This window comes from Fulmarus glacialis, unplaced genomic scaffold (assembly GCF_000690835.1).
Source record: "Fulmarus glacialis isolate BGI_N327 unplaced genomic scaffold, ASM69083v1 scaffold22189, whole genome shotgun sequence".
Classification (NCBI taxonomy): Eukaryota; Metazoa; Chordata; class Aves; order Procellariiformes; family Procellariidae; genus Fulmarus; species Fulmarus glacialis.
The window spans coordinates 3688-24250 of record NW_009233126.1 but is presented as its reverse complement, the minus strand read 5'-3'; the positions used below and the strand labels follow the sequence as shown (position 1 = coordinate 24250).

The 20563-nt window shown below is 50.0% G+C and overlaps 1 protein-coding gene across 1 annotated transcript in view; it reads right to left on the bottom strand.

Moving 5' to 3' along the window:
• AIFM3 (apoptosis-inducing factor, mitochondrion-associated, 3) overlaps positions 1-17271 on the bottom strand; it is a gene marked incomplete at its 5' end in the record, with an annotated part of 30761 nt that extends 13490 nt beyond the window's left edge. Inside the window, 8 exons of the mRNA XM_009585216.1 lie at positions 1241-1332; positions 1891-1977; positions 4518-4630; positions 6775-6871; positions 8169-8213; positions 9591-9700; positions 11762-11871; positions 17058-17271. Of these exons, the coding sequence (XP_009583511.1) occupies positions 1241-1332; positions 1891-1977; positions 4518-4630; positions 6775-6871; positions 8169-8213; positions 9591-9700; positions 11762-11871; positions 17058-17271 (868 nt within the window). The remainder of the gene's footprint in view (positions 1-1240; positions 1333-1890; positions 1978-4517; positions 4631-6774; positions 6872-8168; positions 8214-9590; positions 9701-11761; positions 11872-17057) is intronic.
• Between the last annotated feature and the right edge of the window lie 3292 nt (positions 17272-20563).

The following is a 20563-nucleotide window of genomic DNA, read 5'->3' as shown; positions in this document are numbered from 1 at the left end:
CGTTAGCACTCACTGGGGCTGTTGCTGTTACCAAACCGATAGCACACAGGGTTGCAACGGCAGTCCCTACTCTGGCTGTTCTACAGCATCCCTTCCCTGGACGATAAATTTTGCAGGGGCTGCATTTCTCCTACTTAGTTTTGTGCCTTGATGTTAGGAGCACAGGAAAGGGAGCCAGGATCCCTCATCTTCATCTTAAAGTGCCAATTTTGACAAATCCCCTATTGAAAACAAACTGACCCACTACTTCCAGGACTCTAGGGACAATGCTGGTCTCGGGCGATGCTCTGCACCCCAGCAGCAGCTGTGCGGAGCAGGACGGGCACATCGCTACTGCTTTTCCCTATGGCTGGACTAGGTTTCAGTCTTGAAAACTTCCCTCCTGGGGGCAAGCCTCACAAAGTGGTCTGTTAGGCTGGGGCAACAGCAACACCTAATTAAGGCTGCAACAGAAGCATTAAGCTTTCATTGTCAAGAAAGATCTTAAAGGTTGGCAGGAAATGAAAGATGGAAATTCAGATGGATGAACTATCTGATTGTCAGCGTTGAGTATTATTGAGGGGTGAAAAGAAGAGCAACATGGCAACAATGACCTCTAAAAAAAATTCAGGATACTTCAATTTTGGAGGCTTTTGTTAAAATATGTTCAAGGTCCTGGGCATTAATTTTAATATTCTAAGATTATGAACTCAATGGGAATTTCCTGAGTCTCTCCCATACGCTCTCGAGCTGGCCCCCAGGGAACACCACAGTTTTAGGGTGCTGCTGGCAAATTCCTCCACCTTTTCAAATCCCAGTTTTCTATCAGTTTCTTGAACATCAAACAACCCATGCACCCCGACTGCTTCAGTGGGTACTTTTTGTTAACACCCTTTTGACCTTGACACTACCCCAGGTAGCAAATCCCACAGCCATCCCACCAGGCCCAATGTCTGGTGGTTATCTGCTTTCTGGGTGACTCTTGCGTGACACAGAGGCTTTTCAGCTTTGGCTGAGCAAACGTATCCAGCACAGCTTTGTAGAGATAGAGGTATAGATATATATGATACAGATATATATATATAGATATATACAGATATATCCAATAGATGTTCCTTGCCTTTTCTGCAAACACTCTTGCAAACGAATTCAGTGTCCGAATTCAACCGCTGTATTTGACCCCTTATCCCCAGGCACAAGCTCCTCACATTCTCAGATAAAACAGTTTCTCTGATCTTTAAAATGTTTATTTGTAGCTTACGTGTTTCCAGTTGCTATCAGCAGCTTGTTGTATTCCATCTTAAATCCATCCTTGAACACGGCTATCTTGTTCTTGATATCCACAGCCGCAACCTGAAATCATTCCTAAATAATGTTAAGAGATGAAATCCCAGACGTTCACTGAGCTCCCAGCCCAACCAACTTGTCTGTTAGGTTTTAGTCCCTTGTGTTCCTGTCCACAGCTTAGCCAACCCAGACCTTAAATATTCCTAATTGCCTTTTCAAAAATCCTTGAAGATCTCCCAGTATAAATAAAATAATGGGGAGAAATGTTTAAACCATCACTGGCTGCACTGCTTGCAGGCTGATTATCCTAATCAGAGGCCAGTTGGTCACCACAGATCCATGTGAGGATGCTCGCAAATGGCAGGTAAGAAATGATGGTCACCATGGAGTTTGCACAGAGTGTCCTTCCTGCCACGGGAGGAATTGCATTAACTGTGGTTTTGAACAACCACAGGCAACATGCGCTCTGGGGCATAAAACAGCGGGGCTGGGGGATACCCATTGTTTCTGCAACCGCATCCAGTGAGCCAAGAACAGAGACAGCTGCCACATTTTCTAAACACAGCCTTTGCGTACCAGCACTTGCAGAAGATGACGTGCAGCTACACATAGGGCTCTCCTTACCTGCATTTCGGTCAGGACTTCGATGTCATAGGTGCGGAAGAACTCCTTGGGGCGCAGGGCGATTTGCTCCGGGTGGGAATCCATCGACTGCAAAAAAAGGCATTTTTCTGTCAACTGCTGTGGGTTGAACAGGCAAGTGGAGAAATGCCTATTACCAACGCAAGTCAGCGGTAGTCTGAAGTCAGTCCTTACAGCATGGATTAAGAGAATTGCTCTACAGGGGCTGGAATCAAAGCCTGTTCAAGTAAAAGTAGTCACAAGATGCTGGACTGGGCTCTGGTTCCTTCTCTGCCTGATAGGTGCGGGGGTGGCACTGACTGTTTAAGGCAGGACCACGGCAAGTGCTTCTGAGTGTCTGCAAAGCAGCTCTAACTGCAGCTCCTCATAACACACACAAGTTCATAGGAGCAAAAGAAAAGTCCTATTATATTATTTTCCAATTGCCAGGGGAAATGGAAGCTAAAAGAGCAATAAGAACAATCAGCATTAACACAGCAAGGGCAACACTTTCAAAAGCACCCAAGTTACGCAGCACAAATTCCCTCAAAAGCTGAAGCAGGGGCATGCGGCCCATATCTGCTCATCTTTAGCTGCAAGATAAAGGTTCTTGCTCTTCCCAGCCTTCCCTGGTCACTTGGGTAAGACCTACATCATCTTTACACGCAGGATTGAGCTCACATTTGAGCACGAGTTCATCTGTCCTCCTAACTCTGTGAACACAAGCTCAGACATAGGCTGAGGACAAGCTGAGCACCAAGTGACCTGCATGTAGGCTGCTCCATGCTCCAGTGCATCCCTCCCTGCCTGCAGCATAGCAGGGACGGGCATGGCCACACACATGCCATGGTCAAGCCCTGCAACATAACACACAGTGCTGAGCAGCACCATCATCTACACGTGCCACATAGGTATGATGTTTGGGCTTGACCCAAGAGGGACAGGGGATGCAGGAATCAAGGGCTTGCTTCACCATCTACCCCTGCGGATGGATGTGCAAGGTCCTTCTCCCTGGAGGGATTCGTCAAGGGCTGGGATGAGCCCTGCAGGACACTCCCTTACTGTGACTTCAGATAACGCCGTGCTCAGAAAAGACCCGTATCTTAGGACTTGAGGCAGGTGCAGGATCATACAGGTTTTACTGCAAATTCTTTAAACACCCAACATTTACAGAGAGGCACGTCTGACCCCATAGCTCAGGAGCAGTGGCCCCCACACCGATGTGCAGGGAGGGCAGCACAGAGCAGTGCACAACCACCACAGGTTTTGCTGCTGCTTAGTGCTCTTGAGACAGTAACGGGGACATTGCAGCAGACCAGGGAGCAGGTCATAGTCCAAAGGGGACAAGAAGGAACAGTCGAGCGGGACCTCAGGACAGATTGATAACACGCGTTCAGCAAGGCAGAGGAAGGGCAATGCTGCAGTCTCAGGAGGCAAGAAATCGGCTGCTTACAGCTTTAAGTGCTCCTCCTCTAATGACTCCTTCCAGGGTTAGTCCCACTCAAAACAGGATTAAGAAAAATCCCTTTTTTCCTAGCCTGTTCCCAAAAATTCTGCCTTGTCTTCCACGGGCTTTGTGTGCCTTCCAAAAGCAACTACAGCCAGAGGTGTTTCGGGGAGAGTTTAACAAACTATGCATAACATCTCTGGCATGTGAGATGTTCTTACTATTTAACGGAGAGTGGAAAAGGCAGTCTAAGACTCACACGGCAGGGATAAGCGTTTCAGAGAGCTGCCTGGCTGGGACAGGGACTGCGAGCTTCTCCAAGCTCCCCAGCACAACCTCTGTGACTCTTGGATGCAGGTTTCAGCCAGCCGCTCCTCACCCCAAGCAGGTCTTCTCCAAGCACAGAAATGTCTTGAATGCTCTCAAAAAGCCATATGCATATTTGCCTTCCTTTGAAAAGCACTTTGCCTTGGGGCTGGAAGCAGAGTTAGATGCTGTGATTGTAGAGTACCAGCCCCAATAGATAAGCATCCCTGACATAAAGGGGAATACATATACCGCCTGTTCTTATGCTATCTCCAAGCTTCAAATCAAATGCTGCTGTCCAACCTGAGTTGTTGTCTGATATCAAGTAAGGCTCAGGAATCAGTAATAAAAAATGTGATTAGAAGATCATCCTGTGTCTACAAATTGGAATGCAAAATGAGATGTGTGCCAAAAAAGTGATCTTTGCACTGCGATCAAGTTACCAAGTTGTGATGATGACCAATAATCATAATAATTATGGCATGGAGCATCACTGGGCAGTAAGAACCATGCACTAATAAAAAACCTGGTAGACAATACAATTTTTTCACATGTTCCATTTCATTGCCCTTAAGATTTTGATCCAGAAACATAATAAGAAGATCCATCCAGGTATGAGCTGGCCAAGACAGCTATGGCTAGTCCTATGAAGAATGCCCTTGTTTCTGTGCTGGAGTACTCTTAGTTCAGAGTTTGAACAACTCCTCTCTTGTGTTTCATATTTCAGTCACCAACAGAAAAGAAGATTCAAGGGAAAGCAGAGACAGGGTGAATAAGGAAGAAGAAACATGCTGCTGCAATGAATAACAGTGGGGAAAGGTCCTAGGGCAAATTTTAAAACTGGGGAGGAATGTGACATACCCAAAGTGATACAAACCTTACTGAGCTTTGGTCTGTCGTAGGGCAAGTGTCTGTCCATTGTGCACATCACAATCCTGTCCGAGAAACCCTCCTGGCGCAAGGTCTCTGCACAGACCAGTCCAGCTGCCCCTAAGGGAGAAGGAAGACCGGCAGCAGCCATGTGTATGAGGTATTTGAAGGTCTGAACCCTTTGCTCCTAAACCCCACCAGGGCTGACTCCAAAATCACCATCTCCACTAGCCCTGGCCTTACTTCATGGCCCTTCCCAAGTCAAACAGCTTACATGGGAAGCCAGTTGGGCGGGATGCACCAGGCAGGAGAAGGGACCCTCTGTCTGTGGACGTTAATCCTCTGCGGGACTTGTCTGTCCCTAAACTCACACAAACCCACAAAGAGCACACCTGAGGAGTGCTGCCAGGGCCTAAACACCTCTCACAAGTTCAGGGGCATGGGTGGCCACTCAGACCTTTGCACTCTCCTGGTAGGGGAAGGGTCTTGCAGCTTCCCCTCTGCGCACTCAGCTCCTGGTGAATTTACAGCCGAACACGGAGGGCAGGGAGTCCTCCTTTCTTCACGGCTGAAGTGTTGGTTGCATGCTTCACTGTAGAGGATTTTGCATGCAGTTTCTTTGAGGTTTTTTTGTTTGCTTGTTTTTAAACACAGAAAAAAGGCTAAATCAAACAAAAAGCTGCCTTGGGGCATGCTGTCCCCCTGCAGTCAGGCAGCCTGATGGGTATGTCCCTTCTTCCCTGGCCAAACCAGAGAGACTTGAGAGCTCAAGTGAGAAGTCCTGAGTCTCTTCTCAACCAAGGAAGCCTCGCTCAATGATGAGTGTTGTAAGGGCCACAGTTTCTGTAATACCAATGAAAGAAGATAGACCTGGACAGTATCATAGTTTGGTCTGTCAACAAAACGCTCCTGTTGATGGAGGCAGGGAACAGTGGAAGAAGAGACAGGTGGGTGGACATCCTGTGCACACTGCCTGGAGCATGCTGAGCTAGGACTGACACTGCACTGATGCCAGGAAGAGCCTCACATGAGCAAGGGCCTGCAGTCACTTGCCCTCAGCTCTGCTGGGTATGGCTGGATCTTGGTCCTCGATGCAGGGCTGGATGGGTAATCTCTTCCCAACACTTCTTCCTCACAACCCCAGCTTTGAAATCTCCCTTCCCATCCACCAGAACAGACCTTGGTCTTTAATAGACCTGTAAATTTAGCTGGTCAAGCCTGAGAAAATTCCTTCAGCAATGGCTAACATTGCCTGTGGAGTGACCTTGCTGAGGATTTTGATGACTGTCCAGCCCTGCCGCACACCAGGACAGCCCAGCTGACCTGGGGGAGCAGCAGTGTCACGCCCTGGCTTTCAGTCAACAAACAGCAGGGGCACAAGGAAGGGAAAAATGTTACCCAGCAGCAAGGGAAAAGCCAGCCAGGCTGGTTTTCCCCTCTGCTCAGGCTGCGAGCTGCAACTTAGATGACAGGAGCAGGCGATTGCAGTGTGCTCCCCATTTCCACAGCTTGGATCTGGTGACCTGGGGGTGTAATCAAGTAAGAACAACCATGTGCCAGGAGCAGCCATTCCCTCCCAACCTCAGGTCCAACACCGGACAGCTTGTGTCCTCCTCCCACCCTCCATTTCACCATGACATGGTCCACCCTAGTGTCCAACCCATTCCAGAAACAGGCAAACTCAGTAGATGGGATTCACTCCATCAGGCTTTCTACAAAAATTGCATTACACAAATGGAGCTAGGACAAGAGATAAGAAAAGATAGCTTGTCGGTTTTGCTATTTCATGCAGGGATTTGATATTTTCTGGGAACATGGAAGAATTTATCTTCAGAGAAGCACCTTGAGGTGAGACCTTTGGAGCTACAGGCAGCTGCGATGGGATGAGACAGAGATGTGCAGGCTCCAAGAGGAAAAGTTGTATCCACACCACAGGAACACCTGAGAGGACTTTACACTTAGTTGTGGAAATCACGGGTTACTGATGTATCTGGGGAGGGCGTAGAGGGAAGAGGGTTCAGGGCACCCACTACAAAGGACTGTGACAGGGAACTACAAAGCTTCACAGACCAGAGGCACAGGGCACCTTTGGACCATTAGTATGTAGGACAAAAACGCTCAGGAAGACCCCCTGGTCTAACCCTTCACACAGGGAGGGACGCAGGAGGGGTGACAGAAGGTGCACGGCACACAGACACCCTGCTGTTCGCACACCTGCCTGGGAGGGCACACACACAGTGGTCCCAGCACATGCCACCCAATACCTGCACCGATGATCAGCACATTGGTACTGCTCAGGTTATAGTTGCTCAAGGAGATGCACTTTGCCATCATCTTCGTCCTCCTCTGTGTCTGAAGAGCCTATGCCACCAACCACAAGAAGAAAGTAATTATCTTTTCTCAGCTTTAACGTGGGTAGCCAGGAATGGGAACAACTACATTATCATCATAAAACAGCTTGGATAGAAAGGGAACAACTGCACCCTTGTACCCAATGAGGACTCCAAACCCATGCTCATCCAAATACCTTTCCACCATCCAGTGCACTACCCCCTTACAAGGTACAAAAGAAAAATAAATCCATTGTCTTCTCCAAATTCATCCAGGTACACAGAACTGGGAAAAAAAAAATAGAAAAAGCAGCCCAGATGTGTCATTGTGCAATTCTGAAACCAACAGATGAGATGGAAATGCAGAAGTCCTATCAGGAACTTTATTCTGCACCTAAGCAGAGTTTGTATACCTCTGATATCCAAAGAAGCTCATGGACTTGTCCGACCTACCAGAGCACACCCTAGGACCCATGCCACGGTAGCCCTGCTGCGCAGACCCCCTGTTGCCAGCCATCGGAGGCCAAAATCCGTTTCTGATAGAAGGAACAGGCTCAACCCTCCTCATCACATCCCACCCGAATCAGTGGGAGCAGAAGTGCTGCCATTCAGGTGACCTCTCTGGATCTAACCCCAGTGCTGTAAGGGTCTGGCTGGTTCTGAGCCGCTGGATTCACACATGCGTACGTGCAAATGTGCACCAGAAGAAGGCTTTTCATGGAAAGAAAGATGGCAGTGACCTGAACAGGCTTCATTCTGCATCCTGTCTGGGGGATGAGAACCTTCCCTGCCCATGCACCAGGTTCCTCTCCAGCAAAAGGAGCTGATGTCTGGGCTCAAGAGGGAGCACAGATGACCTCTGTCATTGCTGTGCCACATTCAGACCCAGCAGACAAGGCCAAAAGGCTGGTGGAAGAGGCTTGTTTCTATGGGCCAACTAAATTAAAAGTTGCTATCAGCTTAAGGAAACACAGGACAAGTTCAGGAAAAATACCTAGTAAGACCTCCTGAATCCATGGACTGGGACCCCAGCTCAGGTATCTGGCAGCTGCAGGGAGGCTGGGGGAGCACAGGCAGGATGGGAGGGGACACAACACCTCTGCCATGCTCCACTCATGCCTCCGTATGATCTTTGAGCTGTTGCTTGAGACAGGACCGGGCTAGGTGAACCTTTGGTTTACCCACGTTGGATGCTCATGCATCCTTCTGTTCAGGCACTGCTTCCCCTGCCAGAGAGCCCAAAGAAAAGCATTTCCCCGCAACCCCACGCACACAGAGCAAAAAGCAAAAGCATGGGCCTTGATTTTGGCATGCTAGTGGCCCCTCACCTGCTTGCTTGCTCGGATGTAAACCTTCTCCTTCTCGATCTTCACCTGAGGGTGACAGAACAGCAGTGGTTTCAGTACCTCTGGCGTGAAGAGGGTGATTACTCTCTCTTTGCAACAACAAACAAGCAGAGTAGCGATCTCACCAGGTCTCCTGTGAGAGCGGCTCAGGCCATGGCAAGGCTCACCCCAGCTCAAGGCTGTGTGATGTTTCCTGTCTCGTATCAACCATGCACCAATGGTCAGTGTAAAACCTGATTTCTATCTAACCAGGCTTATGGCTAGTTTCTCAATCCCACCCCACTCCTGCTCAAGAGACCTCCCAGACTGTGCACCTCCACCCTCAGGTTCCCAGGAGGTGCCTGATACCCATAGGTGGATGCAAGGGGAGCTGCAGGGAGGAAGGAGAGCTGAGTGAGGTGCGCTCTCCACTGTCTACCCCAGCATGTGCTTAGAAAATGTTTGCTCCATGCCTTCAAAGAGCATGCTTATCCCAACGCAAACAGCCATTTTACGGATGACACCAAGCGGAGTGGTGCAGTTGATACTCTAGAGGGACGGGATGCCATCCAGAGGGACCTGGACAAGCTCAAGAAGTGGGCCCACGTGAACCTCATGAAATTCAACAAGGCCAAGGGCAGGGTCCTGCACCTGGGTTGGGGTAACCCCCAGTATCAATACAGGCTGGGGGATGAAGGGATTGAGAGCAGCCCTGCCAAGAAGGACTTGGGGGTACTGGTGGATGAAAAGCTGGACAATGTGCGTTTGCAGCCCAGAAGGCCAACCGTATCCTGGGCTGCATCAAAAGCAGCGTGACCAGCAGGTCAAGGGAGGGGATTCTGCCCCTCTACTCTGCTCTGGTGAGACCCCACCCGCAGTGCTGCGTCCAGCTCTGGCATCCTCAGCACAAGAAAGACATGGACCTGTTGGAGTGGGTCCAGAGGACGGCCATGAAAATGATCAGGGGGATGGAACACCTCTCCTATGAGAAAAGGCTGAGAGAGTTGGGGTTGTTCAGCCTGGAGAAGAGGAGGCTCCAGGGAGACCTTACTGCGGCCTTTCAGTACTTAAAGGGGGCTTATAAGAAAGATGGGGACAGACTTTTTAGTAGGGCCTGTTGCTACAGGACAAGGGGTGATGGTTTTAAGCTAAAAGAGGGTAGATTTAGATTGGACATAAGGAAGAAATGTTTTACAATGAGGGTGGTGAGATACTGGAACAGGTTGCCCAGAGAAGTTGTGGATGCCCCATCCCTGGAAGTGTTCAAGGTCAGGTTGGACAGGGCTTTGAGCAGCATGATCTGGTGAAAGATGTCCCTGCCCATAGCAGGGGGGTTGGACTAGGTGATCTTTAAAGGTCCTTTCCAATGCAAACCATGTTGTGATTCTGTGATTTCTTCTGCTGCTGCAAGAATGAAGGTCTCACCTGGAACCTGGGTAAGCTGTCCAAGCCAGGAAAGTCCTCTATGTCACCTGTGCCGATGTTGAAGCAAGCTCCGTGCCAGGGACAGCGGACTCTTCCTTTGGACAAAACCCCTGCAGGAAGCATGGCAGAGCAGAGTTGGTGCTGCTCTGCAGCTGCCTCCCGTCCCTGCCTGCAGCCCACTGAGATCGAGCTGCTGCGACCTGGCCAGGGCAGGGATGCCAGGTCTCCCTCCTGCTGTCCCAGTGATGGTGGACTCCTCAGCTTCTTCAAAACGTGAACGCCTCTGCTCAGCAGGACTGACCTCCTGAAGGCTGAAGGTTGCTGCCCAGGGCCTCCTGCAGCGACAGGAGCTGTGCTGCTCCACGCAGAGCAGCTTCAAAGTTCAGACTGCGAGCACACCCCTGTGACACTCCTCCTTTACCCAGAGGTGTCACCTCTCCTACAGGACACATGGCAGCTGTTGTGGACCTGGATGGTCAACAGCATCTTGGCTACTTGATGTGGAGTTCTCTTAACTTGCATGTGGAACTGGTCCAGCCATTTGGGATAGAGGGTGAACACAGTTACCAACTGGGATCCTGTATGAGGGATCCCATCTAAAATGCCCTCGCTGACAATGCCCTTCCAGCGCCTCTGAGCACAGATCCAAAGCTGTCTGCTCTGCCTGGAATATAATCCTGCTCTCTGCAGGGCCTGGGGCTGCAGCCTCCAGGGTCTCGTAGTCACCTCCACAAGCCCCACTAGAACTTGGAGCAAGCAGCGCCTCAAGCAGAGTGTCACTTACTTAGAGCAAGGGTGTTTCAGAACAGATCCTGACACAGCAAGGAGTCTGCACACCGCCAGGAAAGCACAGGCATGCCCAAAGCCACGAGTTCACTCCTCGCAAGTGTTTGCTCAGAGACTGCTACCTTGGACTTTGGCTTTCCCTGCCTGAAAGAGCTGGCTCACAATGCCAGGGCAGAGCAAATGGCTACAATTTGGCCATGCCGGACTGGTCCTGAGCTTGTGCCTCTGCTTGCCAAGGCACAGCAGTGCCACATCTCATCACCCACCACATGTGGGGATGCAGGGGCAGCCCCTGCACTTACTTCTGCAGCAAAGCCTGTATTCCCCAAAGAGATCCCCGTGCAAGCAGCCAGTCTCAGAGATGCGTCCACAGGTCTCTGAAAGGCAGGCAGGCTTTCACCTCCGTTGGCCACCAGAGCAGCATGGGGCTCTTCTCCCCTGCTCAGCAGGCTGCCAGGCCCAGGCGAGGGGCTGAGAGCATGGCTGCCTGCACTCAGCGCTGCTGCTGGGCCAGCAATGCCCGGAGGGCACTCAGCAGGATGCTCTGCTGTCTTCCCCAGGATCCCACCTCCAGCAAAGTGTCCCCTGCCCCCAGTTTGGGTGACGCACTTCTCCAGTATGCAGCCGGGCCAGCACTGCCTGCTACCATTACTCAGACTCTGGGTAGAAACCTGCCTGAAGCCCATGTTGAGAAAATGCCAGGATGCATATTTTTAAGTGCCAAGATGGGAAACCGCTGTACCTCACCCCACTTCAATCAATAACATCAGCAACATTTCTTTTTGCTACTGAAAGGATCCCTTCAGTCCAAAGAGCTTCCTCCTTCTCCCACAAACAGAATTTTGATTTACAGGGAGCTGTGGTTTTGTGGTTTTTTTAAAGACTGAGTGGCCTGAAAAATCATAAGGTGATTTTTTTTTCCTTTAAGACTTTTTTTTAACTCCTCAGTGTCTGGGAACCAATAAACAGAACAATATTAAAAGCCCCATAAAACCAGGCTTTGTGTGGGGACAGTGAGCTGCAGCTGTTTCATACCATCCAAGAGAGGTTCAGCTCCAGCTGAAGAATGAAGCAGAAGCCAAATTTAATGGTGCCCATGCCGTTTTGTTCTTCAAAGTCACCCAAAGAAGCGCCAGCCCTGTGACCAGCAGTGGCAAGCTGGAATCACCAGCAAACCAGACCTGCGGTGAAGTGCTCCCAGGAGGTTTGTGCACCCCCAGCTTTCTGCCCATGCCTCCCTCCAGCAAGAACATGCCAAGATGATGCTGAGCGTGCGGTACGGCATGTGACCCATGCCCAGCAGCGCAGCCGGATGAACACTGGGCTGTCTTTTGCCAACGCTTTGATGCCCTTGGTTAGTCTCCTAGGATGTGATGCAGACTTACCTTTGACCAGTGGAGCCCCATAGTGGGGACACTTGTGTCCCACGGCGTGGAACTCGCCACTCTCCTTGATAAGCAGAGCCTTCCCGCAGCCCAGGTCCACTTCCCGCATTCTGGGGAAGAGGAGCATGGAAAACACATGGCAGAGCATCCACCTGGCAGCAGATGCCACCCCCTCGCCTGCATCCCAGCCCTGTTCCCACCAGGCTCCCCCCCTTGCTCACCTTGCTCACCACCAGCTCCAGGTGACTTAGAAGTGTGGGTCACTCCTGTCACCAAGCCGGCTTTGGCATTGGCTCTACTGCTCCCAGCCTGGGGCACATTCAAGCTGGGCCATTGAGTGGCAGCTCCTTCATCCATCACTGTGCCAAGACATGGCCCAAAGTACCTCCCCAGCTGCTCGGGAAGCAGCTGGCGGTCTCCACCCAAGTCCAGGGGGTCAGAATTAAGCTTTTCAGCATGTAGTGGGAGCAAGAAACCAAACTGGTTTTACTGTGACATCACCTCCCCTCCTGGCCTCAGCTGCTCAGCAGGTCCCTGCCAGGCTTGTGTTCACTCACTCAAAGCAAACACAACATTTCTGAGACTTGAAAACCAGGAGAGGCGATTCTGACCCTTTGCGTACTCCGGCCTTGGGGTCTACCTCCCTGCACCTCAGGGGGTCATGCTCTGGTCCTGGCCACATCCCAGGGTCAACAATGTGGGTCACCTTTTCCTGATAAAACCCTCAGGACAGCAGACACCTATGTGTTACCTCCTTGCTGTTTCCCTCAGCTGTTTTTTCAGACTAAAGCTCACACAGTGACCTGGGAGAACCATGGTCTGCATCACGGAGGGGCTTTGCCTCCCTGATCCTGCTGGCACTCAGCCCTGCATTTGCATAGGAGCCAACTTAACCCTCCAGCCATTCCCCTGGAGAGATTCAGGTGCACTTTGAAAGACCACAGTTGCTTGTGTGGTACCCTGGACAAAAGCGTGATTAGCACAGGAGGAATTCTTTACACACAAAGCTTTGCAATTTTTAGGCTCTCTGGGTCACACCTCCCGAGCTGCAGTCACCTGGTCCTTGACCAGCCAGGGCAGGCTAAGGCTCCAGCCACCCCTGTCCTGGCAAAAAGCATCTCTTTGCCAATCATGCACCTTGTCTGCAAAGACAGAAAGAGCTACTGAGCATCCCCATCTGCTGAATGAGTGATTAATGATGCTGCTAGTGCTGGAAAGCAGCATTTTAGAAAATCCTTTCTAACTCCCTTGGCTTGACTGAGAGCTGATCTGCAGCCCTCCGGCTCAGCAGAGCTGTGCTGAGCAATACACACCTCTGCACTGGCCACAGTGTGGGTGCAGTGTCCCTGAATAGCGGGTGCATTTGCCCATAGCAGCCGGCTGCCCAGGTCTCCCCGGGGATGGCATGCCTCCTCGCCAGTGCCCAGCGGCACCCAGTCAGCTGTGCCCCATTGCTCTACTTGCTGCAGGCTGGCCGGGCAGAGGTTTTGTAATGCAGCTGCAACATGTGCTTTTAATTGCAAGAGTTTCCAAGCTCTGCAGACCATTATAGAACTGGGCTGCATTTAGGCAGTTGCATTACGCTGGGCAGTTGCGCTATCCACTGAAATATGAGTCTTTCAACCATTCATCATTTCCAGGAGGCTGCCCATTGCTCCTCTCTGCAGAGCCTGGAGATTGGGATGCAGAAGCCTCCAGCACTGAGACCCCCACTCCTCCACCTACCCATATCTTTGTCAAGGGGATTTCTGCGGCTTTCGAGCCATAGCAGCAGTGCAGGCTGCCCAAGCATCATTGACTGAGACTGATGTTGCTCTGCACTGAGCAGATGTTTATTCTCTGCTCTCTCACTATGTCTCCACCAGATCTTCATCCCAACACGTCCTGTTCACCTCCTTTTCTCTTCTCACCACTCAGGTGCTCCCTTTCCAACCAACAGCCCTGATACACCCTGTGCAATCCATGGCCCTGTGTGAGGCACTGAACCTCTTCCCAATGCAATTATCAGCAGCTGCTTCCTTACAGCAGAGCCTTCCAGCTAACCATGGAGGAAAGTGGAGAGACAAGGAGTGAGCCCTCGTTTTGCAGGGAGCTGGATGCGGAGTGCAGAGCTGCTGTTCCCTGGAAACTTCCCCTCTTCCAGCCAGAAAGCCTGTCCCTGCACAACTTGATGTTTATCTGGAAATCCTGGTTGTTCCCATTGCACAAAGTGGACCATCTCTACAGCAAGCCTGGCACATTGCATTTGGTGTACCGAATACATCACTGCGTGCACACACAGCAAACCCCATGTGCTCGAGAAAGCTACTGGCCATGCGTGATCCTTGAACGCTGTTCATGCATGATAGGTCCAGGGTCTCAGAAGGATGGGACTCTCTTTGCATGCTCATTCCTCTTTGGGTAATATCCCAACTCTATCCCATCAGTTGCACCCAGGCTACAGAGACACTTGTCCCACTCTCTGCTTCAGAGCATGGAGATGAGACCAGGGCTCAGTCCACCAGCACCCCTGTAACACCTTCAAACCCACCTTGGACAAGTCTTCGTGCAGGTGCCTGCTCCACCTGCATCAACTGTCCTACTAGAGTAATGGCAAGTGCTCGATTTCCTTGACACCTCGGGTGAAAACAGCAGCAGAACTCATCATGCCTGCCCTTGGGAGTCGTTTTGTCTCAGTAAAGTGGCAGGCCCACTCCCGAGCAATGCAGCTCTGCTCCCTCCCTGTGTAGGACACTTGGCACTTGGAGGTCCTTCCAGTCAGCACAATGGGAATAGAGCAGTACAAGTCCTACTGCATTCCTCAGCTGTGCAGTACTTCAGATAAAACCTGCGGTTAAATGACAACCATAATTCTATGGGAAGATGAGATAAGATAAGTGAAAGAGTTTACAACTTACGCAAGGAATGGTGTGATCTGAGAGAGTCAAAAACAAGACCGGGTGTCTTCAAGGCAGCACACAGCCACCTGCAAGGCTCCCAATCCCACACTCACTCCAGAGTGAGCAAGTGGATGATTTACGCTGCACTGCTCCCTCCTGAGCTATTTACTCAGTTGGGAATTTGCCCTGTTGCCCCACTACACTCCTCATTTGGGAAGCACCAGTTAAAACTCAGCTCTGGCCTGCAAAGGACCTTTGCTCAAGAGCTGAGGGAGCACTCGGGGCTGCAGTGCTCCTGTCTGCTTTTCTGTCTGCAGCTCATTGACCTCCCCCAGTTAGCCTGCGGGAGGCTGGCTGGGTACAGCAGCGCCAGAGTTTATCCTCCAGTATCTTTTACTGGTTCTGCTGAGACCATCTTGGTACCAGAAGGATAGAAAGGGTGGGCAGAAGGAGTACCTTGTGCTTGCAGACTCCACTAACACAACGCAGAGGTGCCCAAACCCTTGTGCCAGTGCCCTGCATTGCTGCTGTGCCCATGCGCACCCCTGCCCAGCACACTCCTTGAGAGAAGCATCCCAGAAAATCTCTCTGGGTATCAGAGTGAGAAGGGACTTCTTTGATCTGGCCCATTGCTTACATGAGCCGTGGGACCTTCTCGCAGCATCTCTCTTTTGAGCTAGACTCAGCCTGCTAGGAAGAAAGCTATTCTCAACTTAAAATGTCCAGTGATGGCAAGTCCACTGCCGTACTTTGTAGCATGTTTCAGTAGCTAAACATACACACGGTTGAAGTGTGAGCCCAGTTTCCAGACCGATGCCAGTTTCTAGCCCTGGCTTTAGCTGAGGAGCTCCCTGCTACAGCTGCCTGCAGCCAGGTATGTTCTCATGGACTGCAGCCAGCTCCCTCCTCACCTTCCCCACTGCAGGCAGAGGTCTTCGAATCTTTTAATCTACTATACTGCATGCTTTCCAGTCAATGTATCTATTGCAGCCCTAATTTTCCAACGTCCTTCTTGCACTGGGGCACTAAAGCAGGGCACACTCTTTTAGTAACACCCCAAACTTGAAGTCAGCAGAAGCTGCCTCTGTGAACACTTGGTGTTCAGTCATTAGACTACATCTTGACATTGGAACAGGACCCTCGCTGTGCAACCAGTATTTCCCAGGATAGCCTCCCCTTTTTGCTTCACTCCAGCTTCAAGGCAATCCTGGTCACTGCCTGTGCGCTGCCCCTCTTCCCCAGCCTTGCTGTCGCTGCTTACCTGTGCAGGAGGCAGTGGGTTGCCCATCACCTCCCAGAAGCAGCCCTGCAGCCACTGTACTTGCCTTCCAGTCCAATGCATCTCTACTGACCCCTCACCCCACTTCTCACTGGAGGCGGCCAGTTGCCTGCAGGCCCTGATGACCCTCCAGCACTTCTCTGAGCTGCAGCAGAGCTTGCAGAGTCAGCCACACCTCATCACATGAAGATTTAATCCAACAGAGTCCGGTGCATCTCTTTGTAGAATGGTCTAATGGTAAATTCCCATCACAGTGAAAAAAACAGTTTACTCCTGGATTAACTTATCTAATGAGAAGAATTTATAGCCCATGAAGCCCCTTAAGTTTAGCACAAAGTAGCTTGTAGTACATGGATTATTCTAGAATATTATCACAAGCAATAGTTCAATTTAAAGCAAACAGATGCCAGACTCCTGCTGTGTCCCACACACCTGACATCACTCCCTCACTGGAATAAAAGCTATTTCCAACTATGTTTTCTTTCACACAAGGACAGAGCCCGCTGAGATGTTGGCCATCAGACGAATGGAACATGCCGCAAAAAAGACACATCTACCCCAGAAAAGAAACACCAGCCTGTAAAGCACAGTGATTGGGACAGGCACTTTCTAGACTTCAGAAAACTCTTAAATCAGGGTAGTGAAACCGTACACAGCTTAAGTGTGTTGTCATTAGCAAAATATTTGGAAAACTGCATCCCCAGTGAAAAAGAAAATTGAAAGAGATGAGCTCAGCTAGAAGAGCAAGGCACTACAGAAATGATGGAGCACATGATCTGCCCCATCAGCTCCACCCATGCGCTACTCATGCTGCTTTGTAAAACTACTAAGGCTGTATACATTTATAAAAAATTGTCAGGGTTGTCTAATGCAAGCTGAGCAGAGCCTGTTGGGAAATTCTGCTACAGAACATCACATCTTTCTAAAAGAAGTCGCAGGGCGGACCGTGCAGGGAACAGCAGACCTTCTGGTAAAAAACAGTTGTCACCTGTCCGTGATGCCATTTTTTAAGATGAAAAAAAAAGGTATTTTACTAAGTTAAATTATCATCTCCAGAAACTCTAAAGATCAAGATAGGGGGTTTGGTTTGGGATATAAGATCTCTCAAGTTTTACTTGCAAAAATTTTAGGCACTTACTGTCCATTCTCCAGGTCCTTCACATGGCACACAGACGCTTCCACCACATCCTTTGGGTTGTGGTAGGGATTGCTGGCAATGGGATGTTCCTCGAGATGATAGTGTCGGGCAGTCCCATTGACTTTGTAGATCAGGGGGCTGGCTTTCCCGTTAGGCGACATCTCCTCCTTGCTTCTCTCCTTCTCGGGTATCACAACTTCAATTTTCACTTCAACTGCAGGAACAAACAGAAATCTTCATTAAAATGAAGCCGGAGGTTTTGCTGCTATTCTGCCTCTCCCTCCTTTCCTGGACTTCGAAAGGGGCTGACAGACATTAGAACAGACATTTTTTCTTGGCTTGCTTGCGAAGATAAAACATTTAATATCAAACTCGGCTTGATTACCCGAGCCCATTATTCCACTGTTCTTTCTCCATTGGGCACCTTTGCATGCATAAAGTACATATTCTTGCAAGCAGACATTATTCATCAGTGCAAAACAACCCCTCAGTCACAGTTCCTGTCCTGTTTAGTGGAAAACAGCTTCAGGCAGCTAAATGTGACGCATGCCAAGGCCTCTAGGGCTTAGACAGACTTCAAAAAACCCTTTAATTGTTTGTAGCTAACATTAACTGAAAGAGAAAGCCAACACTGCATGGTGTATAAAGCTGCTTCATTAGATGGAGACCAATTAATAAGGAACTAGAAATATCCAAAATTATTTCTGCATGAGGTTTTCAGCATACAGTGAATTTTCAGCACTAAGTGAGAAAAGCAAGGATTGTCTGTTTTACTTAGGTGTACACCATTGAACAGATTTGACAATAAAAGCATCCCTGGCCTGGGGACCAGGGGACCCGGGTACCCAGCGACACGTGGGAGCTGCTTGTGCCAGCTCAGCAAGGCAGGGGATGGGGCGGCTTTTCGCCAAAGTGCCAAATCCTCGCACTCACCAGGGGCAGGATTCACCGGGGGCTCTGACAGACAGGTCCAGTAAAGCAATTTTCTGTGTATGCACGCTGAACCAAGAAAATGTGAACTTCTGTTGCATTACTGTAGCTGCCAGCTGCAGGAGTTACTGCAAACTAATAGGCCCAGCACCATGCATTAAAAAAAAAATGTTGCTGTGAGCAAATTTGTTCCTGGAGCTCTACAGAAGCATCCCAGCTCCCTGCAGGTACCCAGCAAAGAGGCCGCTTTCCATAAGCACTGTTTTCCTATGTTGTTTGGAAAAGCAGACACGGATTTTCCAGAGCAGAGTTAGGAAACATAACGAACACCCATTTATGCCAGTGCCTGTGAAATACTTTCGGTCAAAGAAACAGGATGATCATTTCATACAATTACAGAGCCGATCAGACATCTGTCTGGAGCAAATGTGGACGCGCATCCTTGCAGCCAGACCCCGGAGCCGGGCAGCATGTTGCTGCCGACTGCGGCACAGGATGGGACCGGGCTGGCACCGGCGAAGCCAGTGGCTCCGAGCCCTAATGGTGACCTTCACGCTGCAGGGAACAACCCCCATCTCTCACTTGGCCTGATGCCCCAGAGCTTTGTTTTCCAAACTACATTTGGGTCAGGCAAGCACCCGGATTGCTCGCTGATCCACGGGCATATGAACCTGTGGGGATGAAGATGGAAATTTATCTCTGAGGTCTTCACTTCTTTCTCGATCAGAAAAACATGTGCAAAAAGCAGCAGGTCTCTGGCACCGGTACGTGACAGCGTTCGGCATTCACCGACACTGCTGGACAAATGTCCAGAGGAAAAGAAAAAGAGGTGTAAAGTCTTACCCCCTCCTGTTTCGGGCCCCACACTTCACCACTTGCCTCCGTGGGGGACAACTCCCACTCACCTCTCCCCAACCCTTTATCCCTCCTCCTCGTCCTCCTCCTCATCCCCCCTGGCCCCGCGTGGGGTGTCCCTCTGGCCAGAGACCTGCATTCCCGAGGGATGATCCCTCCAGGAATCTGGGGCTCAACAGCAACTGAGCTGATCCAGCAAACTGCTTCAATTGCCATCAGGGAAAATGACATTTAAATGAAATATTTATAAACCCAAGTTTAATTCTGAAATCCGATTGGCACAGTGTGGCTGGGTCCAGTGTGCTCCATCCCTTTGACAGTCATTTTCTATAACTGCCAGAAGAGGTTCCTGACCTTAAAGCAAACTGTTTGGAAAGTTTTAGGCCCATGCCTACAAATTCATGCAGTGGCCGACTCCTCGGGGACTGGCCAAGGCCACTACTGTCACACAGCAGCACTGCCCCGGCCACGGCTGGTGGGAACAAGGATGACAGCTGTAGCTTCCAGGGCAGAGCAACTGCTGCTGTCTGAGCATGTATATGTATGCATCTAGAGATATAGATAGAGACAGAGATATGCCAGCTTGCCCTGTGCTACCAGCATCACTTATATACATATATATATATGTGCATGTATGTGGTTTTGTGTGTTCGTGTATATTTTTTATATATATGTATTTTTTAACTATATATATACACACACACATATATATGAAGGACCAGGAGGCCAGGGCTGGAAGTATTTTATAAGAATACACAAAAAAGCAGATGAAACAGTTGAGCATTAACACCACACATCCACATACACCTCAGCACTGCCAGCTCTTAGTCCGCTCCCCAAAATCATAGAATTGCTTAAAATATGGACTCTTGTCAAGACTATAAATTTTGACCCTTTTCTTTTTTTTCCCCACAGGTTTTCAGCCTTTAGATCAGAGCAGTGCTGGGACCCCCACACTCACGCCCAGGAACTATGTCCCAATCCCATTTATAGTGGTTGGCTCAGATGTTTTTTCCATGCTGTGGCCACAACGCTCTTGTGCTTTGCCTCATGCCGTTAACACCTGGCAGTCAGTCATTAATACTCCATTACATCTCCCATAAATTTATTCCTTCTCCATAACTATCGTGGGACAAGTCAAAGCCTCTGCCTGCTTTTAGGCAGGTACCTGAGGCACGAGGCTGGAAATGTTGGTATCGATCCTGGGTAGGACGCAGGCAGGAGGAGGGTGGCTGGGCTGCAGTGCAGGGCCATGGTCATTACTTAAAAAAATTAGGGCAATTAAATGACCCAAGACTTCTTTACCACAGGATTAGGTTCTCAGTATGGCTCAATGCGCTTCTAGAGGCTAAATTTAAACTATGGGTATCAGGCCATTTAAAGTATCATACTTAAAACAGTTAGAAACTACTAACTTAATACGGCAGTGCAGGGGAAGAAAGAATTGGCATGAACCAAGAGTTGGATTGAATCTGGGGGAGTTTGGGTACGATGAAGATGCCTGGCCATAGGGGATGGAGGAGCTGGGCCAGCAGAGGGGAGAGCAGTTTGTCTGCCTTCCCCACCACAAAACCCTGTGATGCCTCAGGGTTTGCTGCTTAGTTGAACATGAGCCAGCAGTGTGCCCACATGGCCAAGAAGGCCAATGGCATCCTGGCCTGTATCAGAAATAGTGTGGCCAGCAGGAGTAGGGAGGTGATCGTGCCCCTGTACTCGGTACT